The sequence below is a fragment of the Myotis yumanensis genome, unplaced genomic scaffold (assembly GCF_028538775.1).
Source record: "Myotis yumanensis isolate MYYU_CA2020_CCGP unplaced genomic scaffold, mMyoYum1.0.hap1 SCAF_7, whole genome shotgun sequence".
In the NCBI taxonomy this organism is placed as follows: Eukaryota; Metazoa; Chordata; class Mammalia; order Chiroptera; family Vespertilionidae; genus Myotis; species Myotis yumanensis.
Genome location: NW_027223758.1, coordinates 18,816,331 through 18,835,729, shown reverse-complemented (window position 1 = coordinate 18,835,729; position 19,399 = coordinate 18,816,331). Strand labels below are relative to the sequence as shown.

The 19,399-nt window shown below is 45.0% G+C and overlaps 1 protein-coding gene across 1 annotated transcript in view; it reads left to right on the top strand.

The window, feature by feature from the left end:
- The window catches only part of PCSK2 (proprotein convertase subtilisin/kexin type 2), a 264,456-nt gene that overhangs the window by 204,522 nt on the left and 40,535 nt on the right, over positions 1-19,399 (top strand). Inside the window, exons 7-8 of the mRNA XM_070419880.1 lie at positions 5,495-5,583; positions 13,837-14,012. Coding sequence (XP_070275981.1) covers positions 5,495-5,583; positions 13,837-14,012 — 265 coding nt within the window. The remainder of the gene's footprint in view (positions 1-5,494; positions 5,584-13,836; positions 14,013-19,399) is intronic.

Sequence of the window (19,399 nt, the reverse complement as noted above, 5' to 3'; positions counted from 1 at the left end):
TCCTCATGTTATGACCCAACCATAAAATTATTTTCATTGCTAATTCATAACTGTAATGTTGCTACTGTTATGAATAGTAATGTAAATATCTGATATGCAGGATGGTCTTAGGCGACCCCTGTGAAAGGGTCGTTCAACCGCCAAAGGGGTCGTGACCCACAGGTTGACAACCGCTGCTGTACACCGTGGAGCCAGCACCTCTAAGAGTCAACTTTGACATCTGTGAAATGGAGCAGTACCTACAGGTAGCCCTCTTGTGAGGATTAAAGTAGACGAGGCCAGAAAAGCACTAAGCACAGTACCTGTCATGAATAACCCCCCAGTAAGTGGCAGCTGGCTGTTGGGCCTTCCAGCTCCTGAGTCTCCTAGAGCAGGGTGCACACACTATACGGCCTCCATCAGTACCTCTGTGTTCTTCACAGATGCTAGTGAAAGTACTGATTGGCCCAGGCAAGGCCTGATTGCACATTTTAGGTCTCAGAAAGGAGATCTCAACAGGGCTGCTTATTAAACAATAAGGAAATTCACGCTCAGTCGAATTAGAGATGGCATTGATTTTTAAACTTTTATTTAAAAATTATTTGTTCAGCATGAGTGAAACAGCAAGCAAGCAAGTTACATTTAATCAGTATCCATTAACATTCCATTTTTTAAATTATGCACTGATATAAAGCATATGTACACTTTATATATGGTTTGTATATTATATATGTACATATTTAAGTATATAATGTATGGGTGTATAGATAATACATAGGTATGTGTTAGATATAAATGTGTAAGTATATAATTATGAATATATAAGTAGATATAAGTATAAACATACACTTAAATTTATACATTTAAGGTATATATGCAAATCAATATAAAGGGATATAGATATCATTTTGTTTATATGGCTACATATGTGTGTGCTTTCATGCTGTTTTTAAACATTTTAGTTATCAGTTTCTTCAGTATTTGGAATAAGAAGGTAGTAGCCATGAGAGCCACATCCACAACACTCTCCCATCAAGTTCCACCTTAACTAAGCACCTTTTCAACATGATTTACAGAAAACTTGGACAAGGAGACAGCGGTTGGCTCAGCGCTATAAGTTTTCACAGATCTGTCACCACAAGGGCCAACTTCTACAGTAACTTCAGGGCTTACTTGGACACAATATGCAGATTTTATTCTTGTTTCAAAGGGAATTTAGAGTCCAGGACATAGGTAGCCTTTATGGAGGCAGGATTTACTTTTACTCATACAAAGAAAGAAAATGTGAGTGTGTGTGTGTGTGTGTGTGTGTGTATATAATATATATGTAGACTCTTTTTGCTGTTGTTAATCCTCACCTGAGGATATTTTTTCCATTGATTTTTAGAGGGAGAACCAGAGAGAGAGAAACATTGATCTCATATCGATTGGTTGTGCCCTGACCAGGTTGGGGATCGAGCCTGCAACCGAGGTACATGACCTTGACCAGAATTGAACCCTTCAGTCTGCAGGCTGACACTCTAACAACTGAGCAACTGGCTAGGTCTATACTTTATTTTTTAAGGACTTGTGCAATAGCTTTGCTTGCCCCAAGAGGATGTCACAAACAGTACACTAGTCACCCCTGCAGAAATCAAAGCTTCCTGGGGCCCTGTAGCCTGACAGCCCCTGCACCCACATTTCCTTACTTGCGCCACAGTCAGAGTAGTGAGTGGAAAAGCCAGCCCCCACCTCCACCCCCACCCTGGCCCTTCCGCAGGCCGTGCACACAAGGTTCCAGCAGACTTGGTAATGTGACCGTTTAATCCCTTAGCTGCTTCACAGATCTTTAAAATAGGCTTCTCAGGGTCAGGACTGGTAAGTGCCAGGTGACTTCCACATCTTGAATGCTGTGTAGGATTTAAACAGGGCATTCTGATTGACTTACACATTTATGCTTGTTTCACTTCTCTATAGCCACTTAACAAACTACTCCAAAATTTAAAAAGGAACATTTATTTGCTCACAGCCCTGTAACCTGGGCAGGGACAGTCTGTCTCTCTCCACTAGCTGCTGACAGGGGTGCCCTGGCTGGTCTGGAAGGGAGGAGGGATGCGACTCCCCTCACATGTCAGGCATATCATCCGACGTATTGGTACATTGGAGGCCCCTCTCTCCGCGTGTTTTCACCCATATGTGGTCTAGCAGCTGCTAGACTCTAGCTCAGTGGTTCTCAACCTTGGCTGCACATTAGGATCACCTGGGAGTCTTTTTAAAATCCTGATTTCTGGGACTGTGACACCTGGCACCAGCGGAGGGAAGCTGAAGTTGTCAGGCCTCTTTTTAGAGAGAGAGAGAGGAAGGGAGAGGGAGAGAGAAACATTGATGTGAGAACAAATATCAATCTGCTGCCTCCTGCACGCCCCTTACAGGGAATTTAGCCCAAAACCCGGGCATGTGCCCTGACTAGGAATCAAACCAGCAACTTTTCTGTGCATGGGACAATGCCCAACACACTGAGCCACACCGGCCAGGGTGCCAGGCTTCTTTTCTTTTTTTTTTTTTAAATTAAATCTTTATTGTTCAGATTATTACATTAGTTACTCTTTTTTCCCACCATAACTCCCCTCCACCCAGTTCCAACCCCACCCTCTGCCCTCACTCCCCACCCACTGTCCTCATCCATAGGTGCACGATTGTTGTCTAATCTCTTCACTCACCCCTACACCCCTTTCTCCCCCCCCCCCCCCAAGAATAGTCAGTCCATTCCCTTTCTATGTCCCTGATTCTATTACAATCACCAGTTCATCAGATTATTTATTCACTTGATTTTTAGATTCACTTGTTGATAGATGTGTATTTGTTGTTCATAATTTGTATCTTTACCTTTTTCTTCTTCTTCCTCTTCTTAAAGGATACCTTTCAGCATTTCATATAATACTGGTTTGGTGGTGATGAACTCCTTTAGCTTTTCCTTATCTGTGAAGCTCTTTATCTGGCCTTCACTTCTGAATGATAGCTTTGCTGGATAAAGTAGTCTTGGTTGTAGGTTCTTGGTATTCATCACTTTGAATATTTCTTGCCATTCCCTTCTGGCCTGCAAAGTTTCTGTTGAGAAATCAGCTGACAGTCGTATGGGTACTCCCTTGTAGGTAACTGATTTTCTTTCTCTTGCTGCTTTTAGGATTCTCTCTTTGACTTTTGCTCTTGGCATTTTAATTATGATGTGTCTTGGTGTGGTCCTCTTTGGATTCCTTTTGTTTGGGGTTCTCTGTGCTTCCTGGACTTGGAAGTCTATTCCTTTTACCAGGTAGGGGAAGTTTTCTGTCATTATTTCTTCAAATAGGTTTTCAATATCTTGCTCTCTCTCATCTTCTGGCACCCCTATAATTCGGATGTTGGTACGCTTGAAGCTGTCCCAGAGGCTCCTTACACTATCTTCATATTTTCGGATTCTTTTCTCATTTTGCTTTTCCGGTTGGGTGTTTTTTGCTTCTTCGTATTTCAAATCTTTGACTTGATCCTTGCGACCCTCTGGTCTGCTGTTGGGAGTCTGTATAATATTCTTTATTTCAGTCAGTGTATGCTTAATTTCTAGTTGGTCCTTTATCACAACATCGAGGGTCTCATTAGATTTCTTGAGGATCTCACTACATTTATCGGCGGTCTTACCAGTCTTTTCGAGGGCTTCTAAACAGTTCTTTAAAGACCTTAAAAGTGTGGTTTTGAACTCTATATCCAACAGTTTGCTTTCCTCCAATTCTGTTGTTTGTGTCCTGTTTCTTTGTCTCGGCATTTTTTATGCTTCGCTGTGTCGATAGAGTGCCTTTCTGTGCTAAGTGTCCCAATTACCTAAGGTAGACACTCTTGGTGCACCCCCTTGTGGGCTTTGTGCACAGTCTTGTTGTGGTTAAGCCTTGATTGTTGTAGTTATCACTGTGAGGAATTGACCTCCAGGTCAATTGGCTGTGAGAATCAGCTGTGTCTGCAGTGGGAGAACTTCTGTGCTGGAGACACCCCTCTGGGGCTAGACTTGCTTCAATGGGGCTTTGGTGCTCACTGAGTCTGCCTCCTGAGTGTGTCTTTTATGGTTCCACGGAGCTTAAAGCTGGATGGTCCCACTCTGACCTCTGGGTACACTGGCTCCTGGATCTCTAGGGAGGTGCTAATCTAGCCTTTGCCTGAGGCTATCCAGCAAAAGCCTCCCTGCAGGGCTTGGGCGGGGCGGGTCCCACGGGATCAACAGGGCGGGGTTAGCAATTATGGCTGCTCTCAGTCTTGCCCTCAGAGGCTCTGCTTCTCAGTGTCCCAGTAGTCGCTGCAAGCCCCACGGAGAGAAAGCTGCCCTAGGGTTCTGAGCGATGCCAGACAGTCCCGCTTCTCCCGTATGAGTCTGGGTCCTTAGAGACTCGCTCGGAACTGGAGCTCAGAGCCTGAGACTCCCTCCCGATTGAAAACAACCGCACCCTCAGCCTCCAGCCCGCTCCACATGCACTCCGAACCTTAGTATTTTACTTCAGCACTGCGCCTCCTCTGAGCCTCGGTATGCTTTTCTCTTTCCTCCTAGTTGTAGAACATCCACTCAGCCAGCTTTCCTGTGGTTCTGGATGATGTCTGTTCCGTCTTTTAGTTGTATTTTTGAAGTGGTTGTTCGAGGCAGCAAACTCCCGTGTTTACCTCTGCCGCCATCTTGGTTTCTCCCAGGCTTCTTAAGAAGTGGCTCATCATCCTTGCCTTGCATTTTATGGGTCAACCTAAGTCACCAGGACAATTCAAGGAGGAGGGAAGTACACATAGGAGGGGAAGAACTATTTGGAACCTGTGATATAAGGGAAGAGAGGACAAGCTAAAGGGAGAAAACGAATGGAATTACAGTGAGTGCTGCAGAGGATATTCTAGAACATGAGCCCTGAGGAGGCTTGCTCAGAGTTATAAAGCCGGGCAAACCTTGGAAAGATTACCTAATTAATGCCTGGGGGTCTTAATCTGGTCAGCCTCACAGGTTCTGTGGACTCCCTTGAAACTGTATGCAAAATGTTGCCAGTGTATGCTTTTTATATTCCTGGAGGAACGTAAGAATCTGTAGCATTGAATACTCTAGCATTAGATCTTCAAAAGAGTCTATGGTCCAAAAAGGTGAAGCAGCATTCCCCACAATGGATGGGCCAGCCTTGAAATTAAGCACCAGCCCACAATTCTAGTGCTTCAATCAGAGCTCTCCCAACCAGAGACATGTGAGTTTTGTGCAGGAAGATACTTCAAATTTTAAAGTAAAGATCAGATTTCAAGGTTGAAATGTTCTGAGAAGCCCCTTTTGTCAGAAATAAGCCAAGGCCAAGAAGGCGGCTGGAGGGGAGGGGAGGAGGAAGAAATGAGACGCTGGATACAAGGATGGAAAATTGGGTGGGCCAAGTGCTGGCTTCGGGCTAACCAAGCCATTGAGAAGAACCAAATTGCTTCCAATTGACAGAATTTAAGGAACCCCTTCCAGAGTCTTTTGAAACTGTATCTAATTTGTCTTTATTTTGCCCCACAGCCATGGGACCCGTTGTGCAGGGGAAGTTTCTGCCGCGGCCAACAACAATATCTGTGGGGTCGGAGTGGCATACAACTCCAAGGTCGCAGGTAAGCCGCCCCTGCCAAGCAGCAGGCCTTGCTCCAGACAGTCAGCCCCCAAACACATCACACTCTAGTCTCCAGGATGGCCAGGGCCTGGCAAAAACTCCCACTGTGGCCCTGACTGGTTTGGCTCAGTGGATGGAGCTTCGGCCTGCGGACTGAAGGGTCCCGGGTTCAATTCCTGTCAAGGGCATGTACCTTGGTTGCGGGCACATCCCCAGTAGGGGGCGTGCAGGAGGCAGCTGATCGATGTTTCTCTCTCATTGATGTTTCTAGCTCTCTATCCTTCTCCCTTCCTCTCTGTAAAAAATCAATAAAATATATATATTTTTTAAAAACTCCCACTGACCGCCCCCCTCCTCCTCCCTCTGGCCCATACAGAGTTAAAAAAACAAACAAAACAAACACACACACACACACACACACACACACACACAAAAACTCCCACTGTGGCAGGAGATCTGAGACATGGAGTTTAACAAAAGTGAAAAAAAATACATATATATATTTTTAACGTGTTTACATTTTTTATTTAGGTGTAATATAAATACAGAAAAGTGCACAGGTCACAAACATGTAGCTCAATGGATTTTTACAAACTGGCCAAGAAACAAAGCATTACCAGCACCCAAAAGCCCTCCTTGTGTCTCCTCCCAGTTGCTATGTACGCACACAAGAATAATCACGATCCTGATTTCTAACAGCAAACATTGGCTAGTGCCAGTTTTTAAACTTTACATAAATGGAATTGTACTGTCTGTACTCTTTCGTGTCAGTATCAGAAAAATCTTAATGAGACTCAAACAAAGCCTGTAGAATATAGGAGATGTGCATGGATTACTATAAACACACTCAGAATCTTCAAAATGGTTCTTTTGTTGTTGTTGTTGTTTTCGGTTTTACACAATGCATCTCATCTTCAAGGAAATATATTCTACCGAGAACCTTTGTACTAAGTTCCATAGGAAGGACATTTAACAATTCCATCTTTACAGAAGACTTAGACATGAGAGTGACAAGTCACTAGAAATTAGAAACCAAAACCTGCCCCCACCCCCCAAAAAGAGAGAGGGAGAGAGAGGGGATGAAAGAGCAAGGTTCATAATCATTCAACAAAATACTGGAGAATGGAGTGGCTCCTGGCTTGTTCCAAGTTTAGCCCCAAATTGGCTCTTAATTTGTTTAGGCTGACTCATCCAGCCTTGTTTTTCTTTTTTTACAACTGTCTTGATATTTTTCCTGGAGATTTAATGGAACCATAAACGAACTTCGTGCTGACACTTGCATTTCTGGGGACCTAAATAAAGCAAGAGCAACTTACACAAACCCATCATTAACCTCTTTCAACACTGTTTGCTCAGAGGCTTGCCTGAGCTAGGTGCAGAATACATCCCAAAGCATACATTGGGAGGTTCTGAAATGTAAACAGAGGACGCGTGGTCCCTCGGGTTCCAGCTCTCTTTACTTTGTGTGCATCCAAAATGCTACCATTTAAATGTCAGAAGCCATTATGAGATCAGGGGAAAGAATATCACCCAATTAATATTTTATAAGCTAGGCTTGTACCTCGGGTTATAGCTAAGGCGAGGTGGGTTCTCTATTCACAAGACAGAACTGGAGGCAACTGAAAAATTCAAGGCTGAATTTCTCATTCACAGTGATTGTCTTCAAAATAGTTTTGAAAGCTCTGTACAACCAAATTAACTGGTTTTTCCAACAATGGATTCTTAAAACTACTGCAGGTAAAAGTTAAAAGTCAGCCCTCGGCAGTTTGGCTCAGTGGATAGAGTGTCAACCTGTGGACTGAATGGTCCCGGGTTCAATTCTGGTCAAGGGCACATGCCCAGGTTTCGGGCTCAATCCCCAGTAGGGAGCATGCAGGAGGCAGCCAATCAATTATTCTCTCTCATCATTGATGTTTCTCTCTCTCTCTCCCTCTATTATCTGAACTCTGAAAACATCTAAGCTACTCAAAATGTAGCTAAAATTCTTGCTCTCTTCTTCATTTGAATTACCTAAAAGAAAATCCAGAGACTAAAATTTGGGTGTGTAAGGGAGGAAAAACTTTCTCCTACCCTTCTGGGTTCTTCTGGCTGGTCTAAGAATTAAATTGACATGAGACTGATTAAAGGAGAAAATAATCTGATTCAACTATGTACAAATGTAAGGAGGTTCCATAAGAATATGGCGCCCAAGGACAGATAGGGCAGTTGAGGCTTATATGCTGTCTTGAGCTAAGGAGAAGTGAGTAGTGTTTGGGAACTTTAAAGGGGAGAAAGACAATTCACAGGGAGATGGAAAAGCAAATTTTTGGTAAACAAATGTGTGCTGGGCCATGCAGAGAGTGGGAGACTGAGTCTCTAAAGCCTAGGCCCCACACCTAGTTCAGACTACACTACAGCTACTAGTATCTATGAGGAGAGCTCCCTTCCAGGGGCAGGCCCTCTAGCTAAATTATTTTAGGCAGTAAGGGAGTAGGGGAGAGGTCAAAGGTTCTTCGTTGTGTGTGTGTTGTTTTTGAGATTATGTTTATTAAGGCTGGGGACAGTGAAACAAGGAATGACTTAGGATAGAAGAAGCAACAAAGGAGGCCTTGGAGACAGGTTCAGGGGGTTAGCCTAGGTCGGCAAACTCCTTAGTCAACAGAGCCAAATATCAACAGTACAACGATTGAAATTTCTTTTGAGAGCCAAATTTTTTAAACTTAAACTATATAGGTAGGTACATTGTTATTAACTCAATTAGGGTACTCCCAAGGCTTAGGAAGAGCCACACTCAAGGGGCCAAAGAGCCGCATGTGACTCTCGAGCTGCAGTTTGCCGACCACGGGCCTAGAATGAGCTGCCACTGCCCATTGCTCCCCTGGTTGCAAGTCTCCTGGAGTCCCTTAGAGTTTAGGACAGTGATGGCGAACCTCTAACACGTTAACTCATTTTTTTGGTTGATTTTTCTTTGTTAAATGGCATTTAAATATATAAAACAAATATCAAGAATATAAGTCTTTGTTTTACTATGGTTGCAAATATCAAAAAATTTCTATATGTGACACGGCACCAGAGTTTAGTTAGGGTTTTTCAAAATGCTGGCACGCTGAGCTCAAAAGGTTCGTCATCACTGGTTTAAGATGCACAGGTGTAGGGAAGAAGACAGGAAAGGCACAGGTATGCTCCTGGGACTTTTGTTTGGGGGGAGGGGGGGACTTAAAGGCTGGGAGTTTAGGGAAGGTCTTAGGGGTGTGCCCTTTCAGGGTTCATGGTCTCAGTTGTATTTCAGCTCCAGGCCCAGAAAAGCAGCAAATCCAGGTGGGTAACACCAGGTCCAGCTGCATTGACTAATGACCCCCTGCCCTGGAACTGACCAATCAAAGGTTCTTCTTGAGTCCTTTGTTTCTAAAAAATAAAATAATCCTCATGCCAGAAAGACACACTTTAGAATGGCAAATTTTGCTTCCCTACGGGTGCAAGGAGTTTATATGGAAGGAGAGCCCAGGAAGCTGGAGAGAGGGAAAGGTAGCAAAGGGAAGGAAGCTATAGTAAATGTAGATAAGCTGGTTGCTCCCATGGACAATTGGATCTGAGGGACTATGGGAATACCCCTCAAAATTCATCCCCCAACCATATAAAAGAAGGTGTAGAGATTAGCTAAAGAACATATATGCACTGCCATGGACTATGTGTGGTGAAGGCCAGAGGAAAGCTGGGTAGAGGTTGTGGAATGGGGAACATCTGTAGTAGTTGTTTAATAAAAAATAATAATAATAACTGGGGGGAAATGCACTTCTCAAGGTGAGGAGGCTGGGGAGTTTATTCACCAACTGCCATCCCTCATTGGTGGGGAAGGCTCCTGGGACACCCTGGCCTGCCCAGCCTGCCAGCTCACGGGAACTGAGGAGAATTCCTAAGGCAGAGAACTCCTGCCAAGCAAAGACACTCATATGGGGGCGACAGCCTCTGCCTCACCTGGAGACTAACCCCTGTTCCACAGGCGGGTGAATGCAGCCTGATACCTCAAAGACATGACCCTGCTCTCTGAAACCTTCACTGCAATGCTCTGAGATTCCAGAAACCAAGACCAGAGCTGGTGGGAGGCACACCCAGCCACACAAAGATTTTCAATAAAGCAGCCACCTTTCTCCCCTTTTCCACTCCCTAAACCCCAGACTTGCTCCTCTGTAACCACTCATGCTAATTCTAACTGCTCAAAGGCCAGGAAACTCCAGTAACCGTGTCCTGTGTCCTGTGTCCTGTAGGATATCCAGTGTTCTCTAGGCTTCCCCAGAGGAGCAAAAGGAATTCTTCATGAGGACCCCAACAAAATCAGAATTTCTGGCTCCCCCACCTTACATAGTTAGGGGGAACATTTTGTTCATTCTAGTTGGCAGTTACAAAAAATGGCTGGTTTTTATTACTCTGAGCCATACTCTTCCAGAGAATCTTTCATGAGCTTTCTGAGCTAGGGATGGGTAGAGCGCCACCTGGTGGCCTACCAAGAGTTTGCTAGTCTCTGGTAGTCTCAAGGTGTTCAGTTATAGGTTGTGGAGCCCTTGGCAGCTACACCCCAAGTCCCTCCAGGGTCCTAGATCTGTCTCTCTTCACCCTGTATTCAAGAAAAGGCAAAAATTGAGGTGCTACAGAGATGTGATTATAAAATAAGTCCTCTGAAGGTAAAAAAGATTTTAAAATTATTGACTATCTCTTCATCCACCTGTTAGCTTCTTGGGTTCACTTTTATTATAAACCCTGCTCATTTCCCCATTGGGGTTCCTGTATTTTTCTTGTTGATTTTCAAGCACTTGTGGTATGTCCTAGAGATTATCCCCTGATCAGTTTTAATCGATGCAAAAATCTTCTCCCTAATTTTTGCACAAGCTCATTAGTCCATTTGGATTCACCTTTGTATGTTGTGCTAGCTGGGGGTCCAGTTTTATTTTTTTCCAAACAATGAGTCAATGTTCCCAACACCATATATTTTTTTATCCTTGCTGTGGATATGTTTGTTGATTTTTGAGAGAGAGAGAGAGAGAGAGAGAGAGAGAGAGAGAAAGAGAGAGACCCACAAACTTTTTGGTGTATGGGACAATGCTACAACCAACTGAGCCATCCAGCCAGGGCCTAATACCATCTATTTATTAATCCAGCCTGTTCCTTCGACTTGTGATGCCACCTTCATTGCATATTAAATTTCCATATTCAAACTTATTATGTGACATGACCAATAAGATGCAACTCTATTATGACCTATATATTTATGGTTTGAGACAGGACATTCACACTAGATCACTATTGTTGTGTTGGCTGTTGTCTTTTTATTGGACAATCTAAGGGAAAAGAGGTCAGTGCCCCTGCTGAAATAGTCAGATATTACATGTGTCTTATGGCACACACCAGTTAAAAATAAAAATAAAAATCGCTGCCCTAGAGGCTAGCAGCACTGCAAGTTGTACAGACAGGCATGAAGCTCAGAACCTAAAAGTAGGGATGTAGAGTCACTACTGATCGTTAATGTGGTGATCAGGCCTGGGGGGCGGGGGCGGTTAGGGGAGGGAATCGATGTTTGATGTGCACTGTGTCTCCTCACCATTGAATTACATCAGCCAGTAGAGCATTTGTACAAATGTGAAGACACTGAGTCCTAGCACCCTGGTCTTCCCTCTCTGCTCTGCCTCTCTCTCTCATGCCTTCTTGTGTCTTCTCTCTATATATCCTCCTATAGCTCCTAGAGCACCCAGAGCCAGAAAAGAGGCCCTCCAGAAAAACCCTGGGTCACCCTGAGCCTCTCTTGGCTGCTAATGGTGCAGTTGCTTGCAAAAATTAATGCTGTGTCTCATTCAATTAATGCATGCCTCATTCTTCCAGAGCTTAACGAGATTAAAAGAATGTCGGGCGCCTGGCCCCTGAATATGAATGAGAGCTTTGCTTTCAGTCTCTGGCGCCCTTGCCTCCCTCGATGTTGAAACAGTCAGAAGATTAATGCACACCAGCTTGATGTCTGTGCTGTAAACAGGGAGCCAGGGAGGGAATGAAGAGGGAGAGAGACAGGGGGATAAGAACTGCAAATAGAGAGGGTATAGGACACGGCTGAATGCACCAGGCACTGGCTGTATGACAAAATCTAGTGCTGCCATTGGCTGGCATGCGATGGGACAGTCCAGACCTACTCTGGCCAAGTTCAAATTTCTCTCACCTTCCAGTTAAGGTGGCTGTTCAGTCCTGGCATCTGGGCACTGGACAAGTTCAAAACCATCTGAGTTTTCTTCTTGCAAGAAAAAGAATACCAACCTCTCTGTGATGTTTCCCCGTCCACAAAGTGGGCATGACTTCTTACAAGAAGAAGCTGCACTATTTGGTTTATTCTGTGACCTGTGGGTCATCTTTGTTGAACAAATTTTTTAAATAAGTAAAATGTAGATGGACCAAAAAAAAAAGATGGTTTTCAATTTTCTATCTTTTAGAAAATGAACCATAAAACTTAGCTCCCAGAAAGTTCAAACCATGCTTATTTTGGATGAGCTTCCTCCAGGAGAAAAGGATATTAACTCATAATTGGGTATTTGTTGGCAAAAATAGTGTGTTGATTTGTAAGTTAATGGCAGAGGATGGAAAATCTGAAACTGTTATTTGTTCTTCTGGACCTGTTATTTCTATTAGGGAGAAAATGGACTACATAAAGTAATAATCCTATACATTTATTCACCAAATATTTATCAAGCTTAAGATAAACTCCAAGCGCCATGCTGATGCCCTGCAACACAGACGTGAACAAAATAGACACATGCCCTGTACTCAAAGACCTTGCCATCTGGTGGCGAATGAAGCACACAAACACTTGTCCTGGGAGGCTGAAAGTGTGATGCTAATGGAAAACCCGGAGAGCTGGGTCCAGGAAGGCTTCTGGGGAAATGCCTGCTGAACACGGAGGGTAGTCAGGAGGAGGGTGAGCACTGGGGGAAGCTGCTATGCAGGCACAGGGATGGCTATGGGATGTTGAGGAGAAAAGAGAGGCCCTTAAGAGAGAAGACAATTTTATGTCCGTTTCACAAGTCCTGCAAGAACCCTAGTTGTCCTTATTTAAACTGGGTTGCATGCCATGCGAGAGTGATGCTTGCGCAATGGTGTCCTTTGGTCATGGGGGATGAGTAAGGAGTGTCCGCATCCAAGCTTTCACTGGGTGCAGCCCAGCCCCTTCATTTCAAAATTCCCGTGGACAGAAAGACTTAGGTCAGGGGACTAAAATTCTAGGCTCCTTGCCACAAAACAGTGTATCAAGCAGAGAACAATATGGCCCCACAGGGCAATGTTTGGAGATTAGTGATGGAGGGACAGAAAGCCCATCCTGTTGGCTGCAGCTGAGTTAACCCTGGAGAGGCTTTCTACGGACACCCAGAGGGTGATGTGACCCACAGGTGGCACAGGCATGCCCCATTTCCGTGTGCCTCCGCCCGGTTCAGGTTTACACACACACACACACACACACACACACACTCACATACACACACATACACACACACATACACACACAGTCCAGGACTGCATGCAGCAGGCTGCTCCTTTTCAGCTGCTCAGCAAGGAGTCACTCCCACAGGCATCAGAGAGTAATGCCAACTTTACAAAGAAGCCGTAGGGGAGAAAGAGGAGGGGGTTGTACACGCACCCCATTACTAGTGTATGTTAGAATAAGCCACGCAACATTTGTCCTTCCCAAAGGCCCTTCTCAGATACAATGAGACCTAGAGTTCCTCTTTTCCTGACCCTGCACTTACCTACACTCTCCCTGCCCCTCCTGCCCTCTGCCCTCTGTCCTCTGGGATTTCTCCTGCAATATCTAATATCTATTGCCTCCCCCTCACTGTTGTGCACAGTAACTTTATTTCTCCTCTGAGGCTTGGCCCCAGTCAACACCCAGTCTCAGAGGCTGACCTTCCACTTAGAGACAGGAATGTCCTCAACCAAGGTGGGCTCTCCCCATTGGGAATTGTAGCTAAGTTTGCTAGGGAAATAAGATCATCCTCAAACAGTTGCATAAGGAAAGGTGAGGGTGGGGTCCCAGAAGGGTGGGTGGGCCTGTCTGTGCCTCCTGCTTGATCCTCTGAAGGTGTAGCCCTCACACCACACCCTGATTGGGCTCCGGATTCCGCAGCATCCCCAGGGCACTCAGGATGAAGGACCCTCCAGCCGCACCCGAGACCTGAGCCTTCCTCCCCCATGTCTCCTGGGAACTGGGGACGAAAACCCCGTGTTTCCCTTCCTGCCGTGTCCACAGGTATCCGGATGCTGGACCAGCCGTTCATGACGGACATCATCGAGGCCTCCTCCATCAGCCACATGCCCCAGCTGATCGACATCTACAGCGCCAGCTGGGGCCCCACAGACAACGGGAAGACGGTGGACGGGCCGCGGGAGCTCACGCTTCAGGCGATGGCGGATGGTGTGAACAAGGTAATGTCGGTCCTGCCAACAGGAGGCCCTGGTCCAACACGCGGGTGGAGAGGAGGTGACGATAGAGGAGGAAGGGGAAGTGCGGGGGGCAGAGGTGGGCTGTGACCCTATGCGAAGCCCCGGTTCTGAAAAAAAAAAACAGGACCCCGAAACAGAGTTAGGCGTGCAGATTTGTTGAAGGAGATGGACGTCTGTGGAGGACAAAGGGTGGAGCGGGGAGGCCAGAGGAGGCAGGGGCGCCTTCAGACGCAGGCAGTGAGCGCACCGGGCCCCTGAAAAGGAGAGGGTAGAAGGAGGGTCCTGTTCTGCCCTGGTGCCCACAGGAAGGGGCCTGACAGGAGAGCCCGCAGGCAGTGGAGCATCTGTGCAAACCCCTCGTGGATCCAGCGGGGGCTATAAACCCACAGCGTCTCCATGGCCTCCCAGACATTATTAGCCCAGGAACAGACAGAGCCAAGGAGATGGAACCAAGACAGAGGGCAGCGGGGATTCCCTTGCTGAGATCCAAGGGCAGCGGCCACCCAGATAAGACCGCAGGCTCCGGGGTCAGAGTCTCCCTGGCTTCAGGTCCCAGGTGCGCACTCGGTGTCTAGGCGTCTATCGTTCGCAAGTGACTTGACCTCGCTGTGCCTCAGTTTTCTTGCCTGTAAAATGGTGATAACAATACGTTCTTCCTGGGATCTTTGTCCGCTGTAAATGAGGTAAATACACAAGTGCTTGGGACTGGGCCATGCCCCCCAGAGGGTTGGTGCCTGCCCTGGCCACGTGGAAGCTTAACCCACAGCCCCCACACTCTGTGCATGAAGCAGGGTGTGTCACTAGGCTCGAGGGGTCTGTGGATCAGGAATTCAGGTGGCCCCGTGGGGATGCTTGTCCCTGCTCCCCATTCCTGGGCCTCAGCTGGAAGACTCGTGGCTTGACTTACCGAAATGTTGTGTTTTCACATGTTCTTGCAATGCGCTGAGTTCAGAATCTCTCCCCGTCGGTGCCATCACACCCACGAGGCAGTGTAGTCATTTTGCCACATGAGGTCTTCATTCAGGATTGGATTTCCATCAGGGTGACACCCAGGTTACTTCTCTGTTCAGCCACCGTGTGGGAATCCCAGGCCAAAGATGACACAATGGTGTGTAGAGTGAGAGTAATTAGGTCTTAAGTGAGGGGCCAGGCAAGAATATGACGTGTAGAATACGGGCACTGGGAAATCCACTTTAGGAATTTTTTTTTTAATTTTGCTTCTTGGGTTTTGACAAATTTCAACTAGATGAAATGCCCATAGCCATATTTGGATACATAAACCAGCACTATTATAAAGTGTAAAATGCATCTATTCTATGTATATATTTAAATTATTTGCAGTCTGTATGTGGAAATATATAAATTCATTACTTATACATTTATAACACTAAAAGAGGTATAGGGATAAAATACTATTTTTAACAGTAGCCCAAAAAGGTAAAAATATTGAAGAAAATTAGAGCAGACAGGTGAAGTTTACTTTTTCTTTTACTTTTTTTTAAGAGTTACAATATGCCAAGCCTTCTTTTATTTTTTTATAGTCACTATGCTGGACATTAGATACCCAGAACTTACATATCATAGAACTGGAAAATGTGTACCCTTTTGACCAACATCTTTTCAATCCCCTCACCCCCACCCCTGCAGCCCCTGGTAACAATCATTCTACTCTCTGTTTCTATGAATTTGGTTCCTTCAGATTCCACATGTGAGGTCATACAGTATTTGTCTTTCTCTGACTTATTTTACTTAACATAATGCCCTCAACTTCCATCCATGTTGTCACAAATGGCAGCTTTTCTTCTTTTTTATGGCTGAATAATATTCTACTGTGTATATATCAACATTTTCTTATCCACTCTTGTATCAATGCACACAGGCTATTTCCGTGTCTTGATTGTTATAAATAATGCTGCAATAAGTATGGGAGTGCAGATATCTCAGATACTGATTTCGTGTCCTGTGAATATACAGAGTGGGGGAAAAGTAGGTTTACAGTTGTGAGTACAACTGCTACCCCTTTCTTCCCTTCTCGTTGCCAACCATGGCCTCCAAAATCATTCCTTAGCTTTTGTCCCTATGTCAATTTTTGTAATCCTATTGAATATAAGCTTCTGAATATGAAGCAGCATAAAATTTGTAAAAGAATTGATTAAATGAGCTCAGCTTGATTAGAGTAAATTTAGGCATGAAAAATCTAACTTTAGATCCTCAAGTTGTTGCTTGCTCACACACAATCCTAGTCTTAATGGACTAAAGTTCTCCTTGGACAAAAATTGACAGCATCTGGGCCCTAAACAATAGCAAACAGTAAGTCAACCTTAGAACATGGGTCAACTAATCTTGGCTCACAGGCCCAATCCAGCCTACCAGCTGTCTTTGCAAATAAAATTTTATTAGAACACAACCAGGCCTATCAAGGCCTTTGTATCCTTCCAGCCACAATTTCTCTTCCAACCAGAGCTGTCACTAGCTCCACATGGGAGGAAGCACATGAATGGAATCATCACTCAGAATGATGGACTTTTCCACTTAGCCTGTCCATATCTCCATCTTCATGAAGTGGCTGACCTTGCATAAGAGGTTTGCTTCCTCTGGTCAGGGGTTGTCATTTAAGGATTGGCATGAATATGACGTCTATCCCTTTAACATGAATATGTGGAGAACTGAGCTTGAGAGCTGGGATACCTGTTCCTCATTGGCTGTGGGACCTCAGAATAGTGACTTAGTTTCTCCATTCCTCACTTTCTTCTTTTGCAAGATAGCCACATCAGTGCTTCTCAAAGTGTGGCCACTGGCCCACCAGGGACTTTGTGAGAAACCTAGAATCTCAGCCCCACCCTACCCACCCAACCTGATGTATCAGAATCTGCATCTTAACAAAATCCCATTAAAGTTTGAAAGGATGCGTATCATGTAACCCTAAGATACTAAGACCATAATATATATTGTTCTAAAAAGGCCACAATGTGTAGAAAAGGGAAGTAGAGGTAACTCATTTTCTGGAGGCCATGGCACTGCATGTCCTCATCAGGGTGGTGCCTTGGATGGGTTGACAGCTGACTGAGCCGTATGCTCTACTGTATCTCTCAGTTACAGGAACAGAGACCCAGCTAGCTCAACTGAATGTGTTTATTATTGTAAAGATGTAGGAGGAGTGATGAGGGCAACAGGATGGATTCAGGCAGGACCTTATACAGACTGGAACCAGACATGTTCTAGACCCAAGGTGGCTGCAGGAATCTTACCAAAGAGTGTGTAGAGATCCCCACTAGGGCCCTGCAATCATGGGGCTCGGCCACTCTCACCTTGCTGTTTCTCACTGACTTTATATATTTATCTCTTCAATCAATGTTTTCTCCTCCTTGAGGTTTATGCTCACATGGTACTTCTTGGACAAGGTCCCATTAGCACCCTCCTTTATCACAACCTGTCAGCCTCTACCCAACTGCCATCTGCTCCACTCCAATGTGTTAGGGGGATTTGGGCCCAACGTTAGGGGAGGCATCTTCTGCCTATATTCCAAGGGAGGTTCTTTTGGAAAGGTTTAAAACTTGAAGGATCAGTTAGAGTTTAACTGTTAGATGGTTGCTAGCACAGCCCCTTTCTTTTCTATCCCAATAACTTCAAATGGCAGTCATTTATATTCGTCCTGGCCTTTCAGCCCTCTGACGACATTTTTCTGAGCTGTTGAATTCTTTCAACGGTCTAAACAGAAATATAAGACCATATGCTCCCCCGCTGTTATGGGTTTAATTGTGTCCCCCAAAATTTATATGTTGAAGTCCTAGTTCCCAGTATCTAGAATGTGATCCTATTTGGAAATAGGGTCATTATAGATGTGATTAGTTAAGATGAGGTCATACTGGAGCATGGTGGGCCCCTAATCCAATAAGTCTGGTGTCTGTATAGAAAGGGTAATTTGGACACAGAGAGAACACCATGAGAAAATGAAAGCAGAGATTGGGGTGATGATTCTACGAGCCAAGGAGCATAAAAGATTGGCAACAAACCACCAGACGCCAGGAGCAAGAGAGAAAAGAGATCCTTCCTCCGTAGCCCTCAGAAGAAACAAGCCCTGCCAGAACCTTCACCTTGGACTCTGGCCTCCAGAACTGCTAGACAATATGTTTCTGTTGTTTATGCCACCAGCCTTGTGGTACTTTGTTACGGCAGCCCTAGAAAATCAATACAGCTCCTACTTAGAATGGACAGTCAAAAAGGGGAGTTGGCCAGACCCAAGCACTATGGAAACGACATGGACACTTTGCCAGGCTACTCGTGATGTTTATAGCCAAGATGACTGATAGTTCATCTAAGGACAACTTTTTTCTTCTCCTTTGGGACCTTGAAAGTATCCTTCCTCCATTTTCTAACATAGTCCCTCAAAGGAGAAGCGTGCAAAATTTCCCATGATACAATGCCAGGAGAGAAAAATGTGTCTGCATTAGGGGCAGTGCCATGCTGGAGTTGGCCCCTGATGACATCACATGGGTAACTTGAAATTAGATATGGAAATTGGCAAATAGAGATTTTTTTGTGCCCCCAGCATTTGCCAGCACACTCCTGGTTAAGGACTACTGACTTTTCTTCAACTATAGCAGTTAGATACCTACTTATAATAAAGAGCCAGCTTTGCCTTCATGAGTCTGGGAATTCCCTTTGGAAAGAGGAAAAACACCTGAAACACTAAGGTTTTGTTTTTCCCAAAAATGACAAGTTTCCCACCCTGGCCGATTGCTCAATGGTTAGAACATCAGCCCGAGAACCGAAGGGTCACAGGTTCATGTCTGGTCAAGGGCATCTACCTGGGTTGCAGGTTCCCCTTTCCCCTCCCTTCCACTCTCTCTAAAATCAATGGAAAAATATCCTCCAGTGAGGATTAACCAAAAAAAATGACAAGTTTCCCAAGACTGTGGAGGAAGAACTTTTCGAAGTAATTCAAGTAAAAAAACCTCACGCCTTAAACCATTCAGCACTCGTAAACTTAACAAAGAGATCCCAGAAACACAATTATGAAATAGAAAAGTGAGTTTCTGAAAGTGAACAGTAGCTAAACATTGACACTAGGATGGGGCCCATTGGGGAAATAATAAAGTGATGTTTTATTACAAGGTTATGCCAATCAGCTCTTGACATTCAGCCTGAGATAGCAACAAGGACCCCTGACATTTGAATGGCACCATGCCGTTTACAGAGAGGGGGGTCTCCCAACAGGATCCAAGGGGAGGTGGTGATGGTGCAGCCTCATGTCAATACCCAGAGACCCTTTAGGACTTTTTAGGATGAAACTCGTACAGACAAACAGCTTGTTTCCTTACCGCACTATTCGTTGTGTGGCTGGAAAGAAATGGTTACACATCCAAGCC